This window comes from Podarcis muralis, chromosome 1, assembly GCF_964188315.1.
Source record: "Podarcis muralis chromosome 1, rPodMur119.hap1.1, whole genome shotgun sequence".
NCBI lineage: Eukaryota > Metazoa > Chordata > Lepidosauria > Squamata > Lacertidae > Podarcis > Podarcis muralis.
In genome coordinates, this window is record NC_135655.1 from 34,203,009 (window position 1) to 34,223,619 (window position 20,611).

General features: G+C 40.2%; 2 protein-coding genes across 3 annotated transcripts in view; both read left to right on the forward strand.

The window, feature by feature from the left end:
- SNX6 (sorting nexin 6) overlaps positions 1-4,535 on the forward strand; it is a 30,533-nt gene extending 25,998 nt beyond the window's left edge. For both annotated transcript variants that reach the window (XM_028720924.2, XM_028720915.2), the window contains exons 10-14: positions 514-553; positions 728-814; positions 1,710-1,869; positions 2,361-2,446; positions 3,861-4,535. In XM_028720924.2, coding sequence (XP_028576757.1) covers positions 514-553; positions 728-814; positions 1,710-1,869; positions 2,361-2,446; positions 3,861-3,914 — 427 coding nt within the window. In that variant the 3' untranslated portion in view covers positions 3,915-4,535. The remainder of the gene's footprint in view (positions 1-513; positions 554-727; positions 815-1,709; positions 1,870-2,360; positions 2,447-3,860) is intronic.
- Positions 4,536-9,487: 4,952 nt separating this feature from the next.
- On the forward strand, positions 9,488-20,507 carry EAPP (E2F associated phosphoprotein). The gene is made up of 6 exons (XM_028720952.2): positions 9,488-9,646; positions 11,492-11,673; positions 12,308-12,406; positions 16,031-16,154; positions 18,417-18,539; positions 19,874-20,507. The coding sequence occupies exons 1-6, from the start codon at positions 9,573-9,575 to the stop codon at positions 20,148-20,150; spliced, it is 879 nt and encodes a 292-aa protein (XP_028576785.2). The 5' UTR covers positions 9,488-9,572; the 3' UTR covers positions 20,151-20,507.
- The last annotated feature ends 104 nt before the right edge of the window (positions 20,508-20,611 follow it).

The following is a 20,611-nucleotide window of genomic DNA, read 5'->3' on the forward strand; positions in this document are numbered from 1 at the left end:
GTTCATAACTAGAAGTATTTGATTTAGTACCATTGAAAAAGTCTGAGCGTCTTGTTGGTTTCAAAGAGAATATGGGTAAAAATACATTCCTTTTAAACTGTTCACCTTTGTCCAAAATAGCCACCACTCGATAAGTAAAAATGTTCATTTATCGGTATCTGTTTATGACACTTTAATAAGAAGTATTAAATGGAATTCATAGTTCCAAGGCTATGCAAGCAGATATGGCCTGAAGAAGCTGGTAAACTGGAAGAGTCACAAGCATGTGGTGCCTCTATCATGAGAAAGTGATGCCTCCTATCTCTGTAGTGCAGGGGTGAGGAACCTTTCTGGCAAGCAGTTCTTTCTCCCCTCCCCTTTATTCAAGGTACCAAGACTGTTTTTGTGTGTGATTGGTTTTGCTGCTCATCAGGCAAAATCCCACCTGCATGGAACAAATAGTCAAGCTAGAAATAATATTTTTAGTGCACAGATATGGACTATACCCATTCACAATTCACTTTCCATTCACAGATTTTTCCTGAAAGTATCAGAGTTGTTTGACAAAACAAGGGTATGTATTATGAAGGATTGTAATATTTCAACTGGATTGGTTTTCTGTTCCTCCGTTTTCTATACTGTCTGCCTTTGTTGTATTGTGTCCATAGCTGTGGTGCATTCTAAAATATAATCTTCTGATTATTATTTACATAAAGTATTGCTTCTGAAATATTTTTTTCTGGTGTAGAAAATAGAGGCACGAGTGTCTGCTGATGAAGACCTTAAACTTTCAGACCTTCTGAAATATTATCTGAGAGAATCACAAGCTGCAAAGGTGAATCTATATTTTTGCTGTTAGAAGTATGCTTTATTAAAAGGGCACCTTGGAGCACATCTAAAGAAAATGATCTAACTGGATGAGTGAACATTTTAAAGGATTTATATTGGATTTTTATCAGTCAGTAGCACAAGGTCGTAAAGTATTACTTGATACAGTAACAGATGAGTGGCCTAGCTGAAGGTAAGCAGGTCTGGGTCTGGTCAGTGCTTTGATGGGTAATTGCCTGTTGATCATCACATGTATGCTGCCTTCAAATGATAGAAGAAAGGAATGATATACAGTCAAACCTTGGATCCCAAACACCTGTTTCAGAACGTTTCGGCTCCTGGACGCCGAAAACCCGGAAGTAAATGTTCCGATTTTCGAAAGTTTTTTGGAAGCCAAACATCCCACGTGGCTTCCGCTGAGTGCAGGAAACTCTGCAACCAATCAGAAGCTGCAATTCAGTTGTCAAACGTTTCGGAAGCTGAATGGGCTTCCAGAATGGATCACGTTCGAGGGTCGAGGTTTGACTGTAAATATAAGAAAGCAAATAAATAAAAATATTGCTAAAATTGGAATATGGGGTATAAATATCCTAAATTAATATCAGAGTAACTCAGTGAAAACTGAGAACATTCGCATGCTTTAACTAATGATCTAAAAAGAATATGTGCAATCCTGAATAGATTTTTACTCTAGCAATAATATATTTGGTACAAGAAGGTAGAACCACCAAAGCATTATTCCATTTTTTCCTATATATGTTTGGATCCTCACATAACCTGTGCACATACATGGGGTAATTAGTGTCTCTCATTCTTGCTGAAAAGCTAATCCAGAGGATTGTCGCCAGGAGGACAGGGAAGTGAAAATCTGTAGATTTTATTACTTGTTTTATTCATTGCAGGACCTTCTGTATAGAAGATCTAGGTCATTAGTGGATTATGAAAATGCTAACAAAGCTCTGGACAAAGCAAGAGCGAAGAACAAAGATGTGCTACAAGCTGAAACTACTCAGCAAATTTGCTGTCAGAAATTTGAAAAAATATCTGAATCAGCAAAACAAGGTATTTGAACATTCTTGAAACGTGGTAGTTTTTAAAGTTATATATACTTCTTACAATAGCTTATTTTATCATTTCAGATATAAACGAATTAGAACTCATTTTGATTTTATTAAAAACCCCTTTGTAAAATTGTACATCAACAAACAGAAAAACTGGTGTAAGTTAGTTTTGTGCTATTTCCTATATCAAAATGCAAAGGCTGGTTGCATAGAATTGTGTAAATATGTGAAGGTTTCTGAATCTGATGAAGACTGCTCATGTATGAACAGTATGATCCACTAGCTATGCCAGTTTACATGACCTGGATATTTAATACTGCTAGACTGACATCTGTGCCCATAGATACACGCAGCATTTAATGGATTGAATCCTTAGATCCAACAGCAGCTCTGAATTTGAAACAAAGAGTTACATGTGCCTGGGTCTAGATAGGATTGTCTTATCCACTTCTATATTGTATTAATAGAACACCAAACTTTTATTTCCTGTAGAACTTATAGACTTTAAAACTAGAAGAGTTGCTGCATTCCGGAAGAATCTAGTAGAACTGGCAGAATTGGAACTAAAGCATGCTAAGGTGGTAATATTTTTCCTTCTAGCTTAATTACTTACACTTAATGGCAGAATTTAACAGAATAGATACTCCCCCAAAAAAATAAAAGTGGGAAAGTAACATAGTTGCTTTATAACATTACAGACTGCACCCTGAATTAGAAAGGCAGTTATTCTGATGGGCCTTAAGAGGCAGCAAGTTAAACTGAAATTAATGGAGGTATTGGAGCACTAGTTCCACTTTGCATCTGTATCCACAGTTTTTTCTGATGGGGGAAACCTGAGTACTGTGTTCTCTTTTAGAAGTCTTTTCAATTTGGCCTTTCAGCCCCCACTATTTAAAAATAAAAAGAAGGGAGCTGAAATTTTTGGGGTGCTGCTTTCTGCCCTTATACAAAAGTTGTGAGCCACCTCAGAGATTCTGGCCAAAAAATGAGAGATGCCTCTAATTAAAAAAAAAACCTCACTTCTGCATAATAATGTAATAGCAAGAGAGAGTTCACCTACGTTTATGAATCATGTTACTTAAGTTGAGTTACTGGTTGGTGTTACTTGGTTCTGATATGCTAGTGAGGGCGCATCATCACCCCAAAAATGGAGAGGCCCCAAGATTACGTTTGAAAGCAGCAACTTGTTTCAAGATTGCTCACACATTTTGAACAGTGACCTTTCTCATGGGCAAAGGCTAATAGTTATTAGGCAAATTATGCTTGCATACTTGACATTCTTATTTCGCTTCAAAAAAATAAAAATAAAAGTGTGTTCTTTGAATCAGTTGTAACTGTAGGGGAAGATTCTGTCTTCCTGTTAATAAGGTTTTTGTGTTCATGATTTAAATTTGATCTTAACATGGTGCAGCATAAAGAATTGCACTTGGAATGGGAAATCCAGACACCCCAGTAATGTGGAGAAATGTCTGGGGTGTTCTGAGACTGGGTTCCAGCCAGGGTAGTGGCAATGTAACTCTGGCGTGATCTATTGCGGCAGCCATTATAAAATGCACTAATGAAGATGCAGAACGAATGAAGTGATTACAAGCTGCTTCCCTGAGGAAAAATGGCCTTTGTCTGTGCTCCTATTGAACACATTTATGTCAGTGATAGACATTGATGAAAATGAATATCCAGAACATCTGCAAAATCTCAGCGTTCCATATAAAAGAGAATTGAGAACTGCTTACATAAGAATGCTTACCCTGTCAGTTAACCTATTATCAGCCATCCCCACTAGAAGCTTTGGGCTACAAATCCCATCAGTCCCAGCCAGCATGGCCAATGAACAAGGATGATGGCAGTTCTGGTCCAGAACATCTGGAAGGCAACACGTTAGGAAAGGCTAACCTATATGTATTTGCAGCTTCACTTAATATATAGATTTTGAATTATAGAAGACGGAGGAAAGGCAGTAACTTCTGTTTTATGCTTTTTTTCTTACTACAGGGTAACTTACAGCTGTTGCAGAGCTGTCTGTCAGTGTTAAATGGAGATACATAAACCTGAATCTGTCCTCCCATTAATAAGGGCTGCCTTCCACTGGAGTTTACTTCCTGACTCTGAATTGACATTTACAACTTGCTGGAGAAATTGCTGGACACATAAACAAGCTCCCCCTCTGCCCAAAAGCATTAAGCCCACCAGAATAATTCCAGATCATATGAAGCAACAGCATACTTGTTGTTATACACAAATATTTACACATTAATTTAATCATTGTATGTTCATATTGTTCAGAAAACCAAATTCTGGGTCTTTTTTCTTTTGTGAAAGTAGCCAATAGAATTATGTTCATGTTAAAGCTAGTATTAAATATTGCTGCCACTCTTACTACCTTTGTAACTTCTGAAGTTGAGGATTTGAAACAATTGGTTTTCAAATGGATTAAATATTGCCACTAGGTGTTTGAATATTGTTGCTATAAGCATTGTCTTGGTTATTCCACATAATGTTATCAAGCATCTTAACTTTTTTCAAATAACAAACATTTCCTAGAAATTTTGGAGCAAACTTTATGTAATCTTTATAATAGGACTTCAAAAGAAAGCAAATGCATTAGTATGTTTGCCTTAACTTGTAGACTAATCCCAATTATTGTAAAATAAACTGTGAAATCGGTGATTTTTTTTCTAAAATTTTGTAGTCATTGTCTTGTGAATTTACAATTTTCTTCACTTCATACTCAGGTGTTAATTTTGTCGGTTCCCTCCTAAGTACCATAAAATATAACAAGCACACACAGAACCCCTATTTGAGTTTCTCCATTCTTTATGGAAAGAGCAGCTCTGCATGAACAAAAGAAGGAATGTTTGAAACTTCTTCCACTGAAATGAATAAGCAAGTTTGTAGAATTTCAATACTACAGATACTGTTTCATACATGATTACTGTTTTGTAGGAATACAGGCTACAGCTGCAACCTGACACTTACTTTCCATTGAGGACTTCCTTCCTTACAGTATAGCTCTGTAAGGCTTAGATTTCAGCTTGAAATTGAAGAGTTGTGTATCAAAAGCTGTGTGAAAACTTCAGCTTGGATTTTGATTGTGATTGCCAGGCCTAGATTTTGAATCTATTGTAAATTTCTAAAGGGGTGAACAGGAAGATTTTGTTGTTGTTGTTAACCAAATCCTGTTTCCCTCATTGCTGCAGCAGTGATGGGAAAAGCCCATACAAGGCAAAATTCACCCTTCTGTAAGGATTCTTAAAAGTACTGGAGCCCTCTCATTCTACCTAGATGAAGGCTAAAGCCAAAAAATCATTTCCACAAGTTGCATGGTGCAGAAAGAGGAGGTTATGTGTCTTCTCTGAAGACAGAAGCTTGAATATCCTGGCACCCCACGTATCATAGCCTGCTAACATCCACCCTCTGGTGAAGGCACATGCCCCAGAACAGAGCACATGCTTTCCATGCAAGAATATTCTAGCTTCAATTCCTGCCATTTTTAGTTAGAAGGATTAGGACAGGCTTCCTCAGCCTCGGCCCTCCAGATGTTTTGAGACTACAATTCCCATCATCCTTGACCACTGGTCCTGCTAGCTAGGGATCATGGGAGTTGTAGGCCAAAAACATCTGGAGGGCCGAGGTTGAGGAAGCCTGGATTAGGAGGTGATCTGGAAACTCTCTGCCCAAGATCCTGAAGAACTCCTGCCAGTCAGAATAAACTATAATTGGTATAAGACAGCTACATGTTTTCTGGCTGAGGCCTAGAACATATTAAGCAGCAGCAAATAATTCTGTTTCAATCTTCTGTGAACAAAATAATAAAAATTTGATATTATACTGTGTCTTCCTTATTATTTTGCAATACTAAAAGCGAAACCTTGGAACTTGCACCTGGTATCACATTAGTGACCAGTGCCGTCCCCTCAGCAGAGCTATTATAGGATGTGAATGGGGTACCTCAGTCAACAACTTAACTGATGCATCTTGTGGCTTGAGCCCAAGAGAAATCCCACATAGAGTTCATTGCAGTAATCCAGTGTTGAGATTACCAATGTCAACACCATGGTGGCCAAGCAGCCTCGGTCTAGGAACAGCCATAACTCTTACCAACCAAAGCTCATAAAAGGCAGTCCTAGACACCGAGGCCTCCTGTGTTTCAAGTTACTAATATGGGTCCAGGAGCATCCCCATTACATATATATTCCTTCAGAGGGAATGCAACCCTATCCAGAACAGGCAACTCGCCTGTCTCTCAGACTGAACTATCTCTTGAGATGAAAAATGAAATCAAGGAAGCATTCAAAAGAGGGTCCGTTGTAGTAATGAGGGACATAAACTACCTTCAGATAGACCAGCTATCTGTTACTGGTGCTACTGGAAGGAATTTTTTTTGTTTTGACTATGGCAGACCAACACGGCTACCTATCTGTAAATAGACCAGCCATATAAGTGTTCTAGTCATGACAATGAGATAAAATTGATAGACACCCAAAGTCACTTTGCCCTAGAACAGTTGGTGTTAGAACCAACCAGAGGGACAGCAGCCCTTGAGTGGTGCTCCTGAGTGGTGCTCAGGACTTGGTGTGTGATGTACGTGGTTTTGAGCCAACTGGGAGCAGTGAACGTAGCGCTGTTAAATTAAATATACATGTAAATGACCAATTCCCAAGGAGATCCAACACGGTCACATTTATTTCAAAAGAGGAAACATCCACAAAATGAGGTTGGTAAAAAGGAAGTTGAAAGGCAAAGTCCAGAGGGTCAAATCACTCCAAAATGCTTGGGTGTGGTTTAAAAACACAATATTGGAGTATTAGAAACTCAACTGGAGTGTACATCGTAGATCAGGAAAGGTATTATGAGGGCCAGGAAGACACAAGTGTGGTTAACATTGTAAAGGTAAAGGACCCCTGACAGTTAAGTCCAGTCGCAGATGACTCGGGTCGTGATGCTCATCTCGCTTTACAGGCCGAGGGAGCCGGCATTTGTTCGCAGAGAGTTTTTCCGGGTCATGTGGCCAGCATGACTAAGCGGCTTCTGACACAACGGAACACCGAAACCAGAGCAGCGCACGGAAACACCATTTACCTTCCCGCTGGAGCAGTACCTATTAATCTTCTTGCACTTTTGGCATGCTTTCGAACTGCTAGGTTGGCAGGAGCTTATTCACATTACTTTGGAGCTAACCCTTATTTTAATGAAATTTATTTCTGAGTTAATGTGCATACAGCCGGGCAACTTAATAGATTTCTGTTCAAATAGAGTGTCCTGAACCCCCAGCATGGTCTGAAGTAAGTGCTGAAAGTGCACACAGTCCCAAGGGCAATGCTAGAGAGAAGTCAAACAGTCCAATGGTCAAATACAGGCTCGGGACCAATGGAGTGAGAAAGGTTTGAAGTCCATCAACAGTGCTTCAAACCAGCGTTTCAAACCTTGTTTCTGTTTGATTCCTCCCAATCTTCCTGAATGCACCTGAGCTTGCTCCAGCTGAGCAGCTGTTTCTCTCCACTTAACAAAGCATGTGATCCTCACCTGTCCTGAGCTTAATCAAGCAGAGTGGTCACACCCCTCCTCCCAGACCAAACAAGCCTGATGATCTTCACCTGATCAACTAGTGAGTTGTGTTGCCTGCCTCAGCCTCTTCAAGTGCACTTCCCACTGTTGCTGACACCCAATTCCTCCAACCATTTCTCAAAAGGCTTCGTTTCCAGACCCTTGGTTATCTTGGCCACCCTCTGCACACATTCCAGCTTGTCAATATCTTCCTTAAATAGCTGTGCCCGGAACTGGACACAGTACTCCAGATATGGTTTGAACAAGGCAGGATAGAGATATTGCTTTCCTTGATCAGGACACCATCCAGCATCCAAATATTCTGTCAGTTTCATTTCAAGTAATGAACCAATCTTTCTTTATTCTTCTTGTGTGTGAACTTCTTGTGGGCATAAGGCTAAGGGTAAACACATAACAAACACACATTTTAAATTCCAGCAAAAGGTCCTAAAGCTCTTGGCAGTGGATGTACATGTGAGGGCTGGACACGTGTGGATTCCAACACACACCTTGTAACAGTGGGAACCACATGGTCCTCTACTAGTCATGTGGTGCATATTTATAGGATCTGGATAATCCCTTTTATTGGCTTTGAGGTCAAGGATTGATTTGAAAAGGCTGGTTTTTGTGTGCCTAAAAGTAACTAATGTATCTTTCCTCAAATCAGTCTTCGGTTCCTGTTAGGAAGGACAACCCCTTTCTCCAGGATCTTGTACAGTAGATGGGGAGACATCAGCAAGTAAATGCTGTGTTGTAGGGTCCTTTTGCTCTGGGAGGGGAGGGAGCAGAGGTCTGTTGCCTTTATGTCTTGCTTCTGGGCTTCCTATCAGCATCTAGTTGCCCCCTGTAGGGCTCTTGGACTAAATAGACATGGGGGGCAAATGTGGCCTTTGAAGCCTCTCCAGCTGGCCCCTGGGACTCCCTGCACATTACACATCTGCTCCCCAGCCACCTCCTCTCTCCATTCCATGAACCATGATCAGCACTTGCTTCACATCCTCCATGAATGCAAAGAAACAGATCAGTGCTTAGTGACTGGAAGAGGGAAATGCAGCAGGAAAGGGCTCGTTTTTGTCAAGACTAGCATATTCAGAAGTTAACCTCAAGGATATGCTTGAAATGGTAAAATGAGAATAGCAGAGAACTGGACTTGATCCATAATGAGATTCTCAGCTTCTGCCTTTCAATTTGAAGGACATTTATTTTTCAGCAGCCCACAAAGCAAGTAACAGGCAGAACAGTAAGGAATTATGGGAGGAGCCATCTGTGGTGCATTCAGAAAATGTGCAGCATGGAAGCACACAAAGAGACGTTTGTAAATCCCAAAAGCATGTAGGAAATGTGTTGAAAAATGGGAAAATGAAATTCTCCATTACTCAGAACACTGATGTCTATGTACCTCGGAATTCACAAAAAGATCGCAAAGTAACAGCAAGAAAACATGACCAGTGTACGGTGAAGCATATAGGTATCAGTCACAATTAAATATACGTCACGATATCCACACAGGGAGCGTGGAAAGTGTTTCACTCATCGAGGAACGCCTACTCGACATGAAAGAATCCACACAAGTGAGAAACCATTTACATGTATGGTGTGTGGAAAGTGAACCTTTCTAGTGGGCTAGGAGCAGCACACTGCAATAAAAGTAAAATGCTTAAGTTGCATATCAATGTTTATCTCCAAACGATGCATCTGTCAAGATATGAACGTGGGCATCCTATCCCATAAAGCACCGGAGAAGATACTGCGCTTGGAGAGGAAAAACTGAGCTTGCTGCAATCCTCTCTTCTATCAAACGACGGAAGTTCAGAGCAGTCCCGTCCTCTTTTACAATGGTAACCACAGGAGCGGGGGAAGCCGATTCCTTAGCCTTCGGAGAGCCAGCGTTTGGAACTTGTCGTGGATAGATGAATCCTGCGGACAGCAGGTGTCATGCGACGATCACCATTTGAGCAGATCGGGTGACACAAAACCGGACGCCGGAACGCCCATTGCTGCTGGCCGGGTCCCCCTGGAACGCTCGCTGTAAGCGTTGTAGGAGGTCGGACGAAGAACCAGCGCCAAGCTTGCCGGAACCGGAAGAGACGGGGAAAGCATTTCCTGATGGACCGAGGTGGCAGGAAGCGGGTAGGGACCGCTTGTTAGGAAGGGGCCGCCATGAGCCGACTGCGGGAGGAGGATGACCCTTATGTGATCGAGGAGCCGAGCGATGAGGAGCCGGCGCAGAGCAGGTCTAGAGAGAGATATATATATAGGGAAGGGGAGGCGGGTTCTCTTTTTCCGCTCTGTGTTTGCGAGGGTGGGGATTAGTGTGGACGTAAATAGACGTGTGAAGGGGGGGTGGAGTTTCCTCCTGCTCTCTCGGTAGACATGGATAATATATCTGAAATCGCTCAGAAGCAAATGGTCGGCATCTTCTATCTTCACCTGCATTTTGGTTTGGTAAAACTCCCCTCCGCTTGAGAGCTCCAAATATTTTTTTATGGTTCTATTTAAAAAAAAAATGAAACAGGGGCTTCAAGTTTCAGGAATCACTCGATTTTTGGGGAAATCGGCAGGCTATTCTTTCCTTCTGTTGTAACCAGTCCTTTTTTCCCTAAAAATGTTTAGGGGTACTCTTTTTCTTACTCATATTGAAATACTGCCCCTCAATGAGGCCAAACTTAGATTCACAAAATGTTTAGGCTGTATGCGTCCCCCTGCGTCCCCCCAGAAAAAACACACTAGTTGTAACAGTTCTCAGGGTCAGCTTTGTATTCACTTAAATAAAGATTACTGTTTATTAAATTTACAAAAATGAGTAGGTAGAGTCTGGGTATTATCAAATTTACATGTACACACACACATTTCTACAATGACTTCCGTGTTTCCCCCTGTAGAAATAGCGAAACATGGGTGTTTCCATGGCTCCATAACTATTATTTTTCCATTTAGTAGCCATTTAACCTAGACTGTGAGCAAATGCACTGTGTGGAGCTTTTATCCCTTAATAAGAGGAGGGGGGTGTACTTCCCAGCTGCTAGGTGAAGCAACTTAAAATAGAGCTGAGACTATGGAGTCAGGTGGGTACCTGACATACAAGCAACCTTTGCAATGCTGTAAAATGTATCTGGGGATGCAGCTGACCTAGATGGGTAGGCAGGCTGAGGTGCCAGACACCAGATTCTAGACCACATCTAGACAGATAGATAGGAAAGTGTAAAGGAGATCTACTGTGTGCTCAGGAGCACTTTGTCTTAGGTCCTAAAAAAAATTAAAAAATATTATTTTGTGTGTGTTGGGAGGAAGGGAACTGAACAAACTCAGAGGTGGAGGTGATGAGATTATTGCAGACAAACAGGAACAACGACTTTGATGACTTTAATTGACAAAGTCAAGTACAGGCATAGGCACACTTGGCCCTCCAGATGTTTTGGGACTACAATTCCCATCATCCCTGACACTGGTACTGTTAGCTAGGGATCATGGGAGTTGTAGTCCCAAAACATCTGGAGGGCAGAGTTTGCCTATGCCGGGTCTAGTACCTTAGCCTTCTTTACTTTCCTAATAATAAACCAGATGCAAGATTTGGCCACTGATATTAATGAGCTTAAAAACACAACTATGCTGGGTTGTGGTTTGTTGTTAATATACAAAGCAATTTACCTGTATCACACTCCCTGTTTACCTTCATCAATCTGCTGGAGCCTGTCTTCACATGCAGGGGAAGGCCCTAACTTACTGAGAGTTTGAGATTGGTTACCTGCACTTGGTTTAGCCAGCCATTTGAAGCCATTCCTGAAGTGTGGCTGCTGTCGCATGCTGACAGCTTCTAGGAGGCACAGGTGAGAGCTGAGTGCAGGGTGGAGGACCAAAGGTGTACCACCACCCCCAACACTCCATACACCCCAGTTGTCACTGTGTACAGTGTATAGCACACACACCTAACTTTTTTGCTATCGAGTTAATATCAGTAAATTTCTTCAATTCTAAGTTTTAAAAAATCATTTTCTCAGTATTTAAAAAGAATTTTAAAAGTAATAGACTTGCCACATTTATCTTGGAATGATAGTCTTTAATGTTTTATCATCTTTTAGCTCAGAGGATGAAGTAGATGTGCTCTTGCATGGCACCCCTGATCAAAAGCGCAAACTAATAAGGGAATGTCTAACCGGAGAAAGTGAATCTTCAAGTGAAGATGAATTCCAAAAGGAAATGGAAGCAGAACTGGACTCCACCATGAAAAATATAGAGGGCAAGTGGAAATCGCAGCTAACAGGTAAATCTCTAAACTGTGGGACAATATGAACTTGCTGATAGCTCTCTTCCTTCACATCTTATGCTGGACTGTTGTCAATTTTGACTGCTGCTTCAGTTCACTCCCCTCCCCTTTTAGAGGCTTTACAGCCAAACCCATCCCCTTCAGGCTGCCTTCTCCAGCCTGGTGCCCTCCAGATGTTTTGCACTACAATTCTCATTATCCCTTACCATTGACCATCCTGGCTAAGGGCTGATGGGAGTTGTAGTCCAAAGACCTGGAGGTGGACAACAGGTTGGAGAAGGTTGCCTTACAGCACTTAATTCAGGATGTGTGAGATGCTTCTGATGAGAAACAAGGGAGAGATAAAGCACCTCATGCCTAGTTTCACAGAAGAGGGTTTTCTCATTTTGAGTGAGGTATAAAGAAGTTTAACCTGTGTAGTCGGAGTCTCATTGGAGTGCAGTGGCTAATATCAGGATGCGAGCTATAAATTCCTACTCATCTCTGAAGCAGAACTGCAGGGCTCTTGTATGCAAGGAATTTACTCCCAGGTAAGTGTGTGCAGACCTGCACCCTCAGAGAAAACATAGATCTCTTTCTGTATAGTGATCCCATGTTGACTACATATTTTGTGTTACATTTTGTGATTCAGGCAGTACGTCTAACGCTGGACAGTCTGGAACAGGTTCCCCTGCAAAGTACTACGATGATATTTATTTTGATTCTGATTCAGAGGATGAAGACAAAGTAGGTAAATAACTGGTTATTTACTGCCGTTATTATTGCTTCCTGCATCAAAATTCACTTCTGCTTTTGGTGTATTTCCTTTATCCACAAGACTTCCAATGAATGAGCTCTCAAAAGGTAATAATATGCTGAAGCTTTGACTTGTTTGTAATGTACCATATTTTTCCGTGAATAAGACTAGGCCCCCCCTAAAAATAATGTCAAAAATTAGGGGGCATCTTATACAGGGGGCCATCTCTCCCCATTTTCTTAAATGTGAGTCCCCAAAAATAGCGGTTGTCTTATACATGGGGGTGTCCTATAGACGGAAAAATAGGATATATTTTTAATTGTTGGCAGAAGCATTTAACTGCCAGCGCCTGTCTTATCTGCACAGGGAATATTCCACATTCGTTCTCTGAAGTTGCTACCACAGAGAAAGAAGCAATCTCAACCTTCACACTGACATTGGCTTTTTACGCATACTGTCGCAAAATGTAGCAATGTAGTTTACTGTTGTTATATTAAGACCGTTACCCTTGCTACACCATGCTTCAAGACAAAATTTCATTTATTTGTAATTAGAAATAAATATTTCACAATATATAATTACATGTTGTTTTTGTGATTAATCACTATGCTTTAATTATGTTCAATTTGTAACAATGAAAATACATCCTGCATATCAGATATTTACATTACGATTCATAATAGTAGCAAAATTATAGTTATGAAGTAGCAATGAAAATAATTTTATGGTTGGGGGTCGCCACAATATGAGGAACTGTATTAAAGGGTCACGGCATTAGGAAGGTTGAGAACCACTGCCTTAAAGAGATCTTCGGGCAAATGAAGGAATTCCTCCTGCTGTAGTAAACTAACTGTACATGAAGCTACTAAATAAGCTAATGCCTCGCATCACGGATGCTATTTGGTGTCAAGGCAGCTGACCTTGTGATTGATACTACTAAATGCCTTCATTCTTCTAGAAAGATGAATGAATTTCCTGCATCCTCACACACCATGGTAAATGTCCTCCTTGAGTTCGCTTAGTCATTGGTCTCTGGAAATCAATTGTACTTTATCCCAAGTCACATAATCACCTCAGCTTAATAAGCAGAGATAAAGATGAGCTTTTTGTCCTGACACATGACCGCTTTGCTCTTTCTCTCGTCGTACAAGCAATGAACCCAAAACACCTCTAATTAACATTTCCCAGTTAAAATAAAAAGGGAATCTAGTTAATTAGAGGCTTCTTGGGTTTATATTTCAAAAAGCAAAAGGGATTGTGTGTGTGGACAAAAGGCTTTTTCATACTTTGTCTTTTAAGGCCAATATATGATTATCTGACTACAGCTGGATAAGATAGTATATTTAGAAATGTAGAATGGGTTGTAATAAAATATTTATCTGCAATATTGCATTCATTGTTGTGGCAGGATTATTATTATTTTTAGATTCTTGACAAATGCCTGTACCAAATCTTTACATTCTACATAAATGGCATAATTTCAGAAGTATTCCACATTTCATAGAATTGTAGTGTTGTAGTCATCTAGCCCAGCCCCCTGTCACGCAGAAATCTTTTACCCAGTGGGGCTCAAATCCATGACCTTGAGATTGAATCTCTTGCTCTATGGATTGAACTAACTCCTGTGGTAATAAATGTGATAATAAAAAGGGATGCCCAGTATGGCCTATTTTAATTTTGTTGGAAGCTGCACAGAGTGGATGGAGCAACCCAATCAGATTGGTGGCATATAAATGAGATAATAACAATAATTTTCCATTGCACCAGTCTTTATGTTAAACGTGTCCTGGAAGGCAATCCTGAAACACTCTGTTCTCTGAATAGTTTATGTAAAGATCAACACAGTAGTCTTGTGTTGCACAGCAAACTTAATTTACACCTATTGCCAAAAAGGATAACTAGTTTAGTTGTGTGAGAATGATTACTACCATTGAATTAATGTTAAGGCAAGAAATAACGCACAAGAGCAAATTCTCAGGGGTTGCTTCAAGCTGTTTTTCCTGTCTAAGCTGTTCAGCTTGAAATGAGAGTGATTTTATTTGGCAGGGATACTGAAGACAGAAAGGCTGGACGGCTTGATTCACATAATATTGGCACATGGTAGGGGAATTCAGCATTCCTTGCGGTTCCAGTTGAGGGGAAGTGCAAGCTTACTCATTAAATTGAATGGTACCTTCTAATTGTTGCAATAAATCTCGTCCCCACAAATTGAGGTGGATTTTCAGCACACAGGGCTGGATGTATGCAATGGTTTCAGAGCTATCAGGCAGAGAAACAGGCAGCCACTGTACGCTTTTGGAAGAATTTTGGGGGCCACCCACACCCCAGACTGCAGAGGCAGACTCAAGGGGCCACGTGGGGTCCCAGCAATTACTGGAAATTACAGAAATGTCTGCGCCTGTGTCAATCAAACCTTCCAGAACTTTGCCGTTGATTTTATACTTACGAAGAGGTTTCTTTCCTCCAATCCTCTGGACCACGGCTAACAGCTGTGGAGGAAGAGAAGAGAGCTCGTGCAAATTACTATCCATAATAGAAGCAGTAGGATGAGAAGGGAGCACCACCAAATGCGCCCAAGACTCACCCTTTTTTAACTGCATGGGCATATGGCTCCAAAATTGAACCATTATTGTGCCCACATAGTCAGGATCCAGGACACCAGGAATAACCTGGATCCCTTCTTTCGCCGCAGAAAATTTGGGTAAAATTAAACCTGCGACTTTAGGAGGTAGTGGTCCTGCCAATTGGGAAGGCATGAGCACAATTTCACCAGGTAAAACAGAGCACAATTTCACCAGGTAAAACATTCCTACAGTTGTGTTTAACAAGGACACATCATTTCAGTTACAAATAAGTGAAGTAAAACTTTTAACTAGCAAACACAAACATAAATAAAATAAAAAATGGAACAAAGAAATAAAGATATTGTGGCAGTTCACTCATCTAAAATACACTCCACTTCATTAGAATGCATTGGCTCAAAATAGTACAAAAACTCTGGACTTCATTGCTTTGTTAGCACTAAAAGGAACTCAAGGAACTTAGTTTCACTGTACATCACATTTTGCTTCCAGACAGGTATACTTTCCCTGCCTCCCTTTCCTTTTAGTGTGGGTATTGTGACCAAATTGTCACGCTTGCTTTCTTCTGGCTTTTGGAAAATTTACAGATCCTTTTACTCTTTAGATCAAGGTGTTTGAGCAGTAAGATTTGCTGCCTGCTTCTATTGCACTTTTGCTTTCTGAAGCAGCAACCATAGATTCTTCCACTTTCATTTCAAGTAATAAACCAATCATTCTTTATTCCTCTTGTGTTTGAATTTCTTCTGGGCACAAGGTTAAGGGTAAACGCATATTTGTAACAAACAAACGTTATAACTCTGTCGAAAAAAACCTAAAACCTCTTAGCTTAATATTGGGAGTGTGCATAGGAAGATACACACACGTGGGTTCAGATGCACATCTTGTAACAGTTTCGGGCTTCATTCGCCCAACTCATGGCAGTGCCATTCACCTTCTTAGCATGCAACTTTTGCAAGGGAGGCTCATTACCAAATAGGCTTCTGAGTCATGTTCTTTGGGGTGTGTGTTCTAACTGTATCTGTGTGAACTTGAACAGCTGCTCCAGAAACCAGGAAAAAAAGGAAACATCAGCAGCGCCGAATTCCAACTAATGATGAGTTGTTCTATGACCCAGAAGAAGACAACAGAGACCAGGCCTGGGTGGACAGGAAGAGACGGGGGTAAGAAACTGAGCATTTAATTTGAGTCATGAGAATACTCGTGTTTGTGGTCTTGCACTCAGGTTCTGCTTCTGGGCTTCCCATAGGCATTTGGTTGGCCACTGTGGGAACAGGATGTTGGACTAAATAGTAATAATAATAATTTATTATTTATACCCCGCCCATCTGGCTGGGTTTCCCCAGCCACTCTGGACGGCTTCCAACAGAACACTAAAATACTATAACCTATTAAACATCAAAAGCTTCCCTAAACAGGGCTGCCTTCAGATGTCTTCTAAAAGTCTGATAGTTGTTTTTCTCTCTGACATCTGGTGGGAGGGTGTTCCACAGGGTGGGTGCCACTACCGAGAAGGCCCTCTGCCTGGTTCCCTGTAACTTGGCTTCTCGCAGCGAGGGAACCGCCGGAAGGCCCTCAGAGCTGGACCTCAGTGTCCTCAGATAGGCCTTTGGTCTGATCCAGCAGGCTGCCTTTAACGTTAACTCTACACATTCCTGATTTTCTGACATTGTTGCAGCTTTGTTTCTTATTATACGGATATCAAACGAGCCTTAACGCTCAGTTTCCCACCTGCACATTTCTCTAAAGTGAGTGGGAATTATCACATTGTGATACTATGTTGGAAATAAAAATCATTTATTGACTGTTGTTAGATTGTTTAGTAATTGAACAAATGGTACTCCTGCAAGGCACTCTATGATAAAATTCCACTCAAACATTTGATGGGATGGGATCATGAGGAACTTAAGACTTTTTAAAAAAATAAATATTTTGATTGAAAAATTTCAACATAGAATACAATAAAAGTCAAACTAAAGGAAAAGAAAAGAAAAAGAAAACAAAATAAAAAGAAAGATCAAGAGATAGAAAGGCAAGGGGGGATGAATACAAAAGTCCTCTATCACAATTACATCATATCCCTTCATCCATACAGAGAAAAGTAGATGCTCCCAGCTCTCACCCGGGAGCTTCTATTTCGTCTCCCAGCCTCCTGCTCTGGGAGACCCTTTCTACCCGCCTCCCAGGGCCCCTCAACTTGTAAAAGTTAAAAAGAAAAACAACTAAATTAAAAAAGAGAAGAGAAGAAGAAAGAGGGGCTTCCAATTCTCTTATCTGTCAAATATCTATCTATCTATCATCTCTCTCTCTCTCTCTCTCTCTCTCTCTCTCTCTCTCTCTATCATCTATCTATCTATCTATCTATCTATCTATCTATCTATCTATCTATCATCTATCTATCTATCTATCTATCTATCTATCTATCTATCTATCATCTATCTATATATATCATTCAAATTATTCAAAGCATACACTACAGAATAACATTAGCTATATCATATTATATAGCTACTTATCAATCTGCCAGACATGTATGGGGAACTTAAGTCTGATTAGCATTTACCTGCAGCTTGGTGGGAGCTTTTTCTTCTGGGTCCCTTCAAGTGTAAGCATTGGCTTTCCTTTTGACCAATCAAGGAACATGATCATTGGCTCTGCCTGTGTGGGCACCACCCGTCAGCACTTTTTTCATGGTGGTGTCTATATATTTTCCAGGAGTGGTGTGGAGTTGCCCTGTACTTGGCATTAACATACCAGTTTGTCCCTGTGTGCGTGAAATAATTTGAAATATTATTATTATTTCCCCCCCATTATGTTTTTTACTGTAATTTTACTGATGTTAGCCACCCTGAGCCTGGCTCTGGTTGGGGAGGGCGGGGTATAAATAAATTATTATTATTATTAAAGCAATGTGGTTAAAATAGGGAGAGATACAGATCTATAGGGATAATTCATGCAAGCTTTTAATTTGGGGGTTGTAATTTTGGAGCAGGATCTTGTAATCATGTGTCTAGGATTGACAACAAAAATGGACTTTTATCAGCTATTACGTAGTAGTTTGAAAACCTTAATGTTCTGACTACATTTGAACACACTTTCTGTAAACATCAACTTCATTTGGATACCTATTCAGACAATTGGAGTACATATACGGATCTGTTTGTCTAAATTAAGATGGATGTATTGATGTTTATCATAGTGAATATGAACTAGCAACTTTGTTTTGTTTTCTTCCCCTTTTGTGATGGTGTTTTAAAAAAATTCAAAAAGAGGAAAAAATAATTTTTTTAATGTGTTGGGACTGAGAACATGCAGTGCTTGCAACTGTCATGCTCCTGGCATGCAGTTTTGATATACACCAGTTTCAGTAAAGATGCCTAACCAGTAAGAATGCTTCTCCTGACCTATAATATACTGTCCTGTAGGTATCATAGGTTAAGAAGTCTTCACTCACAACAGCCACAAGCCAAACTTCCTGCCATTCCCAGCAGTGACGCTGTTTTGAATTGTCCTGCATGCATGACCACACTGTGCCTTGACTGCCAGAGGTAATATTTCAGCCTTAAGAAACTTGTGATTTAGGTACAGCAATCACAGATGAGATAAGCTAGTGTTTGTTCATACAGCAACCCTGTAATTTCAACTGTCTCTGTCCGGTTTTCATGAACTTGCCTTTCATTAACTAGGATGTTGGTCATAATATTGTCTCCATGTTTAAAGAGAGGTTAACTCAAGGCTGTATTTAGGTTTGATAAGGCCCTAAGCTACTGAAGGTAATGGGGCCCTTTATATGTCCACCTGTCCTTTGTTGCTGTTTTTTGTGTTGAATATATGCTATATGGTAATTTATGGACCTAATAGGTATCTAAAGCCATTTGCACATAACAAATAGGAGCCTACACAACACAAAACACTGTTGCTGTATGTAGGTTTTATTTTATTTGTTTTTTATCTTCTATTTTGGAAATGTACATCCAGGGTTTTTCCCCTTTAATTTTTTTTGGGGGCCCCAAGAGTGTGGGGCCCTACATTATAGCTTGTTAACTTATATGTAAATCTGGCACTGGTTGTCAAACACTGGGGAAGAGGGAAAGGATTCCGCCCCCCCTTGGAAATACATGTACAGTTTTTGTTCAGCAGATTTACTTTGTCTCGGCGAAACATTGATTTCCAGCATGAAGTGCTTCCTTTTTTGTGCTTCTCTTTTTAAATTTAATAATAAAAGCCAGCTTTAAATAGATTTCTGAATTTGAAAAAGCAACTTCATTCTATTGTAGCTATAACCAGATGTGGTTGGACTCCAGTGCCCATCGGCCTCAGCCAGCCTGATCAGGGATAAGGGATGATGGGAGTTGAAATCCAACAATGTTTGGATGCCCACAGGTTAGCCACTCCTGCAATAAGCAAAGCTAAAAGCTTTAATTTTGGCTTGTTGTTGCTCATTGGGACCAGATTAATTTGAGGCACTTTGGTTGGGATTTTTTTTGGGGTGTGTGTGAGGTAGAATAGCCCCATCTATTGCTAAATGTCACAGAGGTTATAGTGGAAAACCACTAGAAAACTATAGGGAGACAGTGACAAAATGGTTATTATTCTGACACAAACTTTCAGTGGTGACAGTCGGCTTCATCAGATAGAACAGTTTGTTGACTATTAAGGGCCATGTCAAATAAGCCAGATAGTTTTTAACAAGCTTCATACTCTTATCTTTTTCTGGCTATGCTATCGTGGTTATTCTACTGGAATTCAGACATATCTGTTTCATCTTTGCTTCTTAAATTTGCAGATATCCTGGATTCAGGACATGTAGGGTTACCAATTTTGTAGTATTTTTATCAGCAACAGTTTATTGCATTCCCATTTCTTTTCTTCTTTTTTTCAGGCACGAATCATACAGAACTCAGTACAGAGCAATGTTTGTCATGAATTGCACCGTTATCAAAGAAGAGATTCTGAAATACAAAGGTCCATTGAACAAAAAGACAAAGAGAGGGCACAAGAAAATTAAACAGAGTAGTGAATCCATTGCCAGTCAGGAAAAACAGGAAGAGGAGGAGATATATCATCCAGTAAAATGTACTGAATGTTCAACAGAAGTGGCTGTCTTAGATAAGGATGAAGTCTTCCATTTTTTCAATGTTCTAGCAAGCCACTGCTAAGATGCAGCATTTTGCATTGGGTTAAGTTTGCATAAAAATTCAAAAGCCAAGGACTGTTCTGTTTCATTTGTATCGTCTATTAATCTGATGTAAAAATTGTATCCTTGTCACACACCCTGTATTGGTAAAGCAAGTGAACTTTAGTTATGTATATAGTTCATGTTTTTAGAACAGTTTCTTATGTATATAAATATTTTTATCCTGCTATTTAGAATTAAAATGTTCTGATCTTGGGGGAATTTAAACCATAGTTGGTGGCGTGGCTGCCTGATAATGTTGCTATAAGCATTACTGTAAGAGTTGAGCTTTAGTTTGTGTAAATCAGATATTGGTAGCACTAAACTCTGTTCAAGTCTTGTTTTTTGTTTTCCATTCTTTATTCACCCCAATATTTTGGAAACCCTGTGTACTTGCTACAATTTCTTGCTATAATTTAAGGTTTGCCATCTTGTTCTCATAGC

What these genes read in the sequence shown, in the direction of transcription:
- EAPP (XM_028720952.2), top strand. Translation starts at nt 9,573, where the DNA reads ATGAGCCGACTGCGGGAGGAGGATGACCCTTATGTGATCGAGGAGCCG. An exon ending in GAGGAGCCGGCGCAGAGCAG is followed by an intron (nt 9,647 to 11,491) that starts GTCTAGAGAGAG and finishes ATCATCTTTTAG; the next exon opens with CTCAGAGGATGAAGTAGATG. An exon ending in AGAGGATGAAGACAAAGTAG is followed by an intron (nt 12,407 to 16,030) that starts GTAAATAACTGG and finishes GAACTTGAACAG; the next exon opens with CTGCTCCAGAAACCAGGAAA.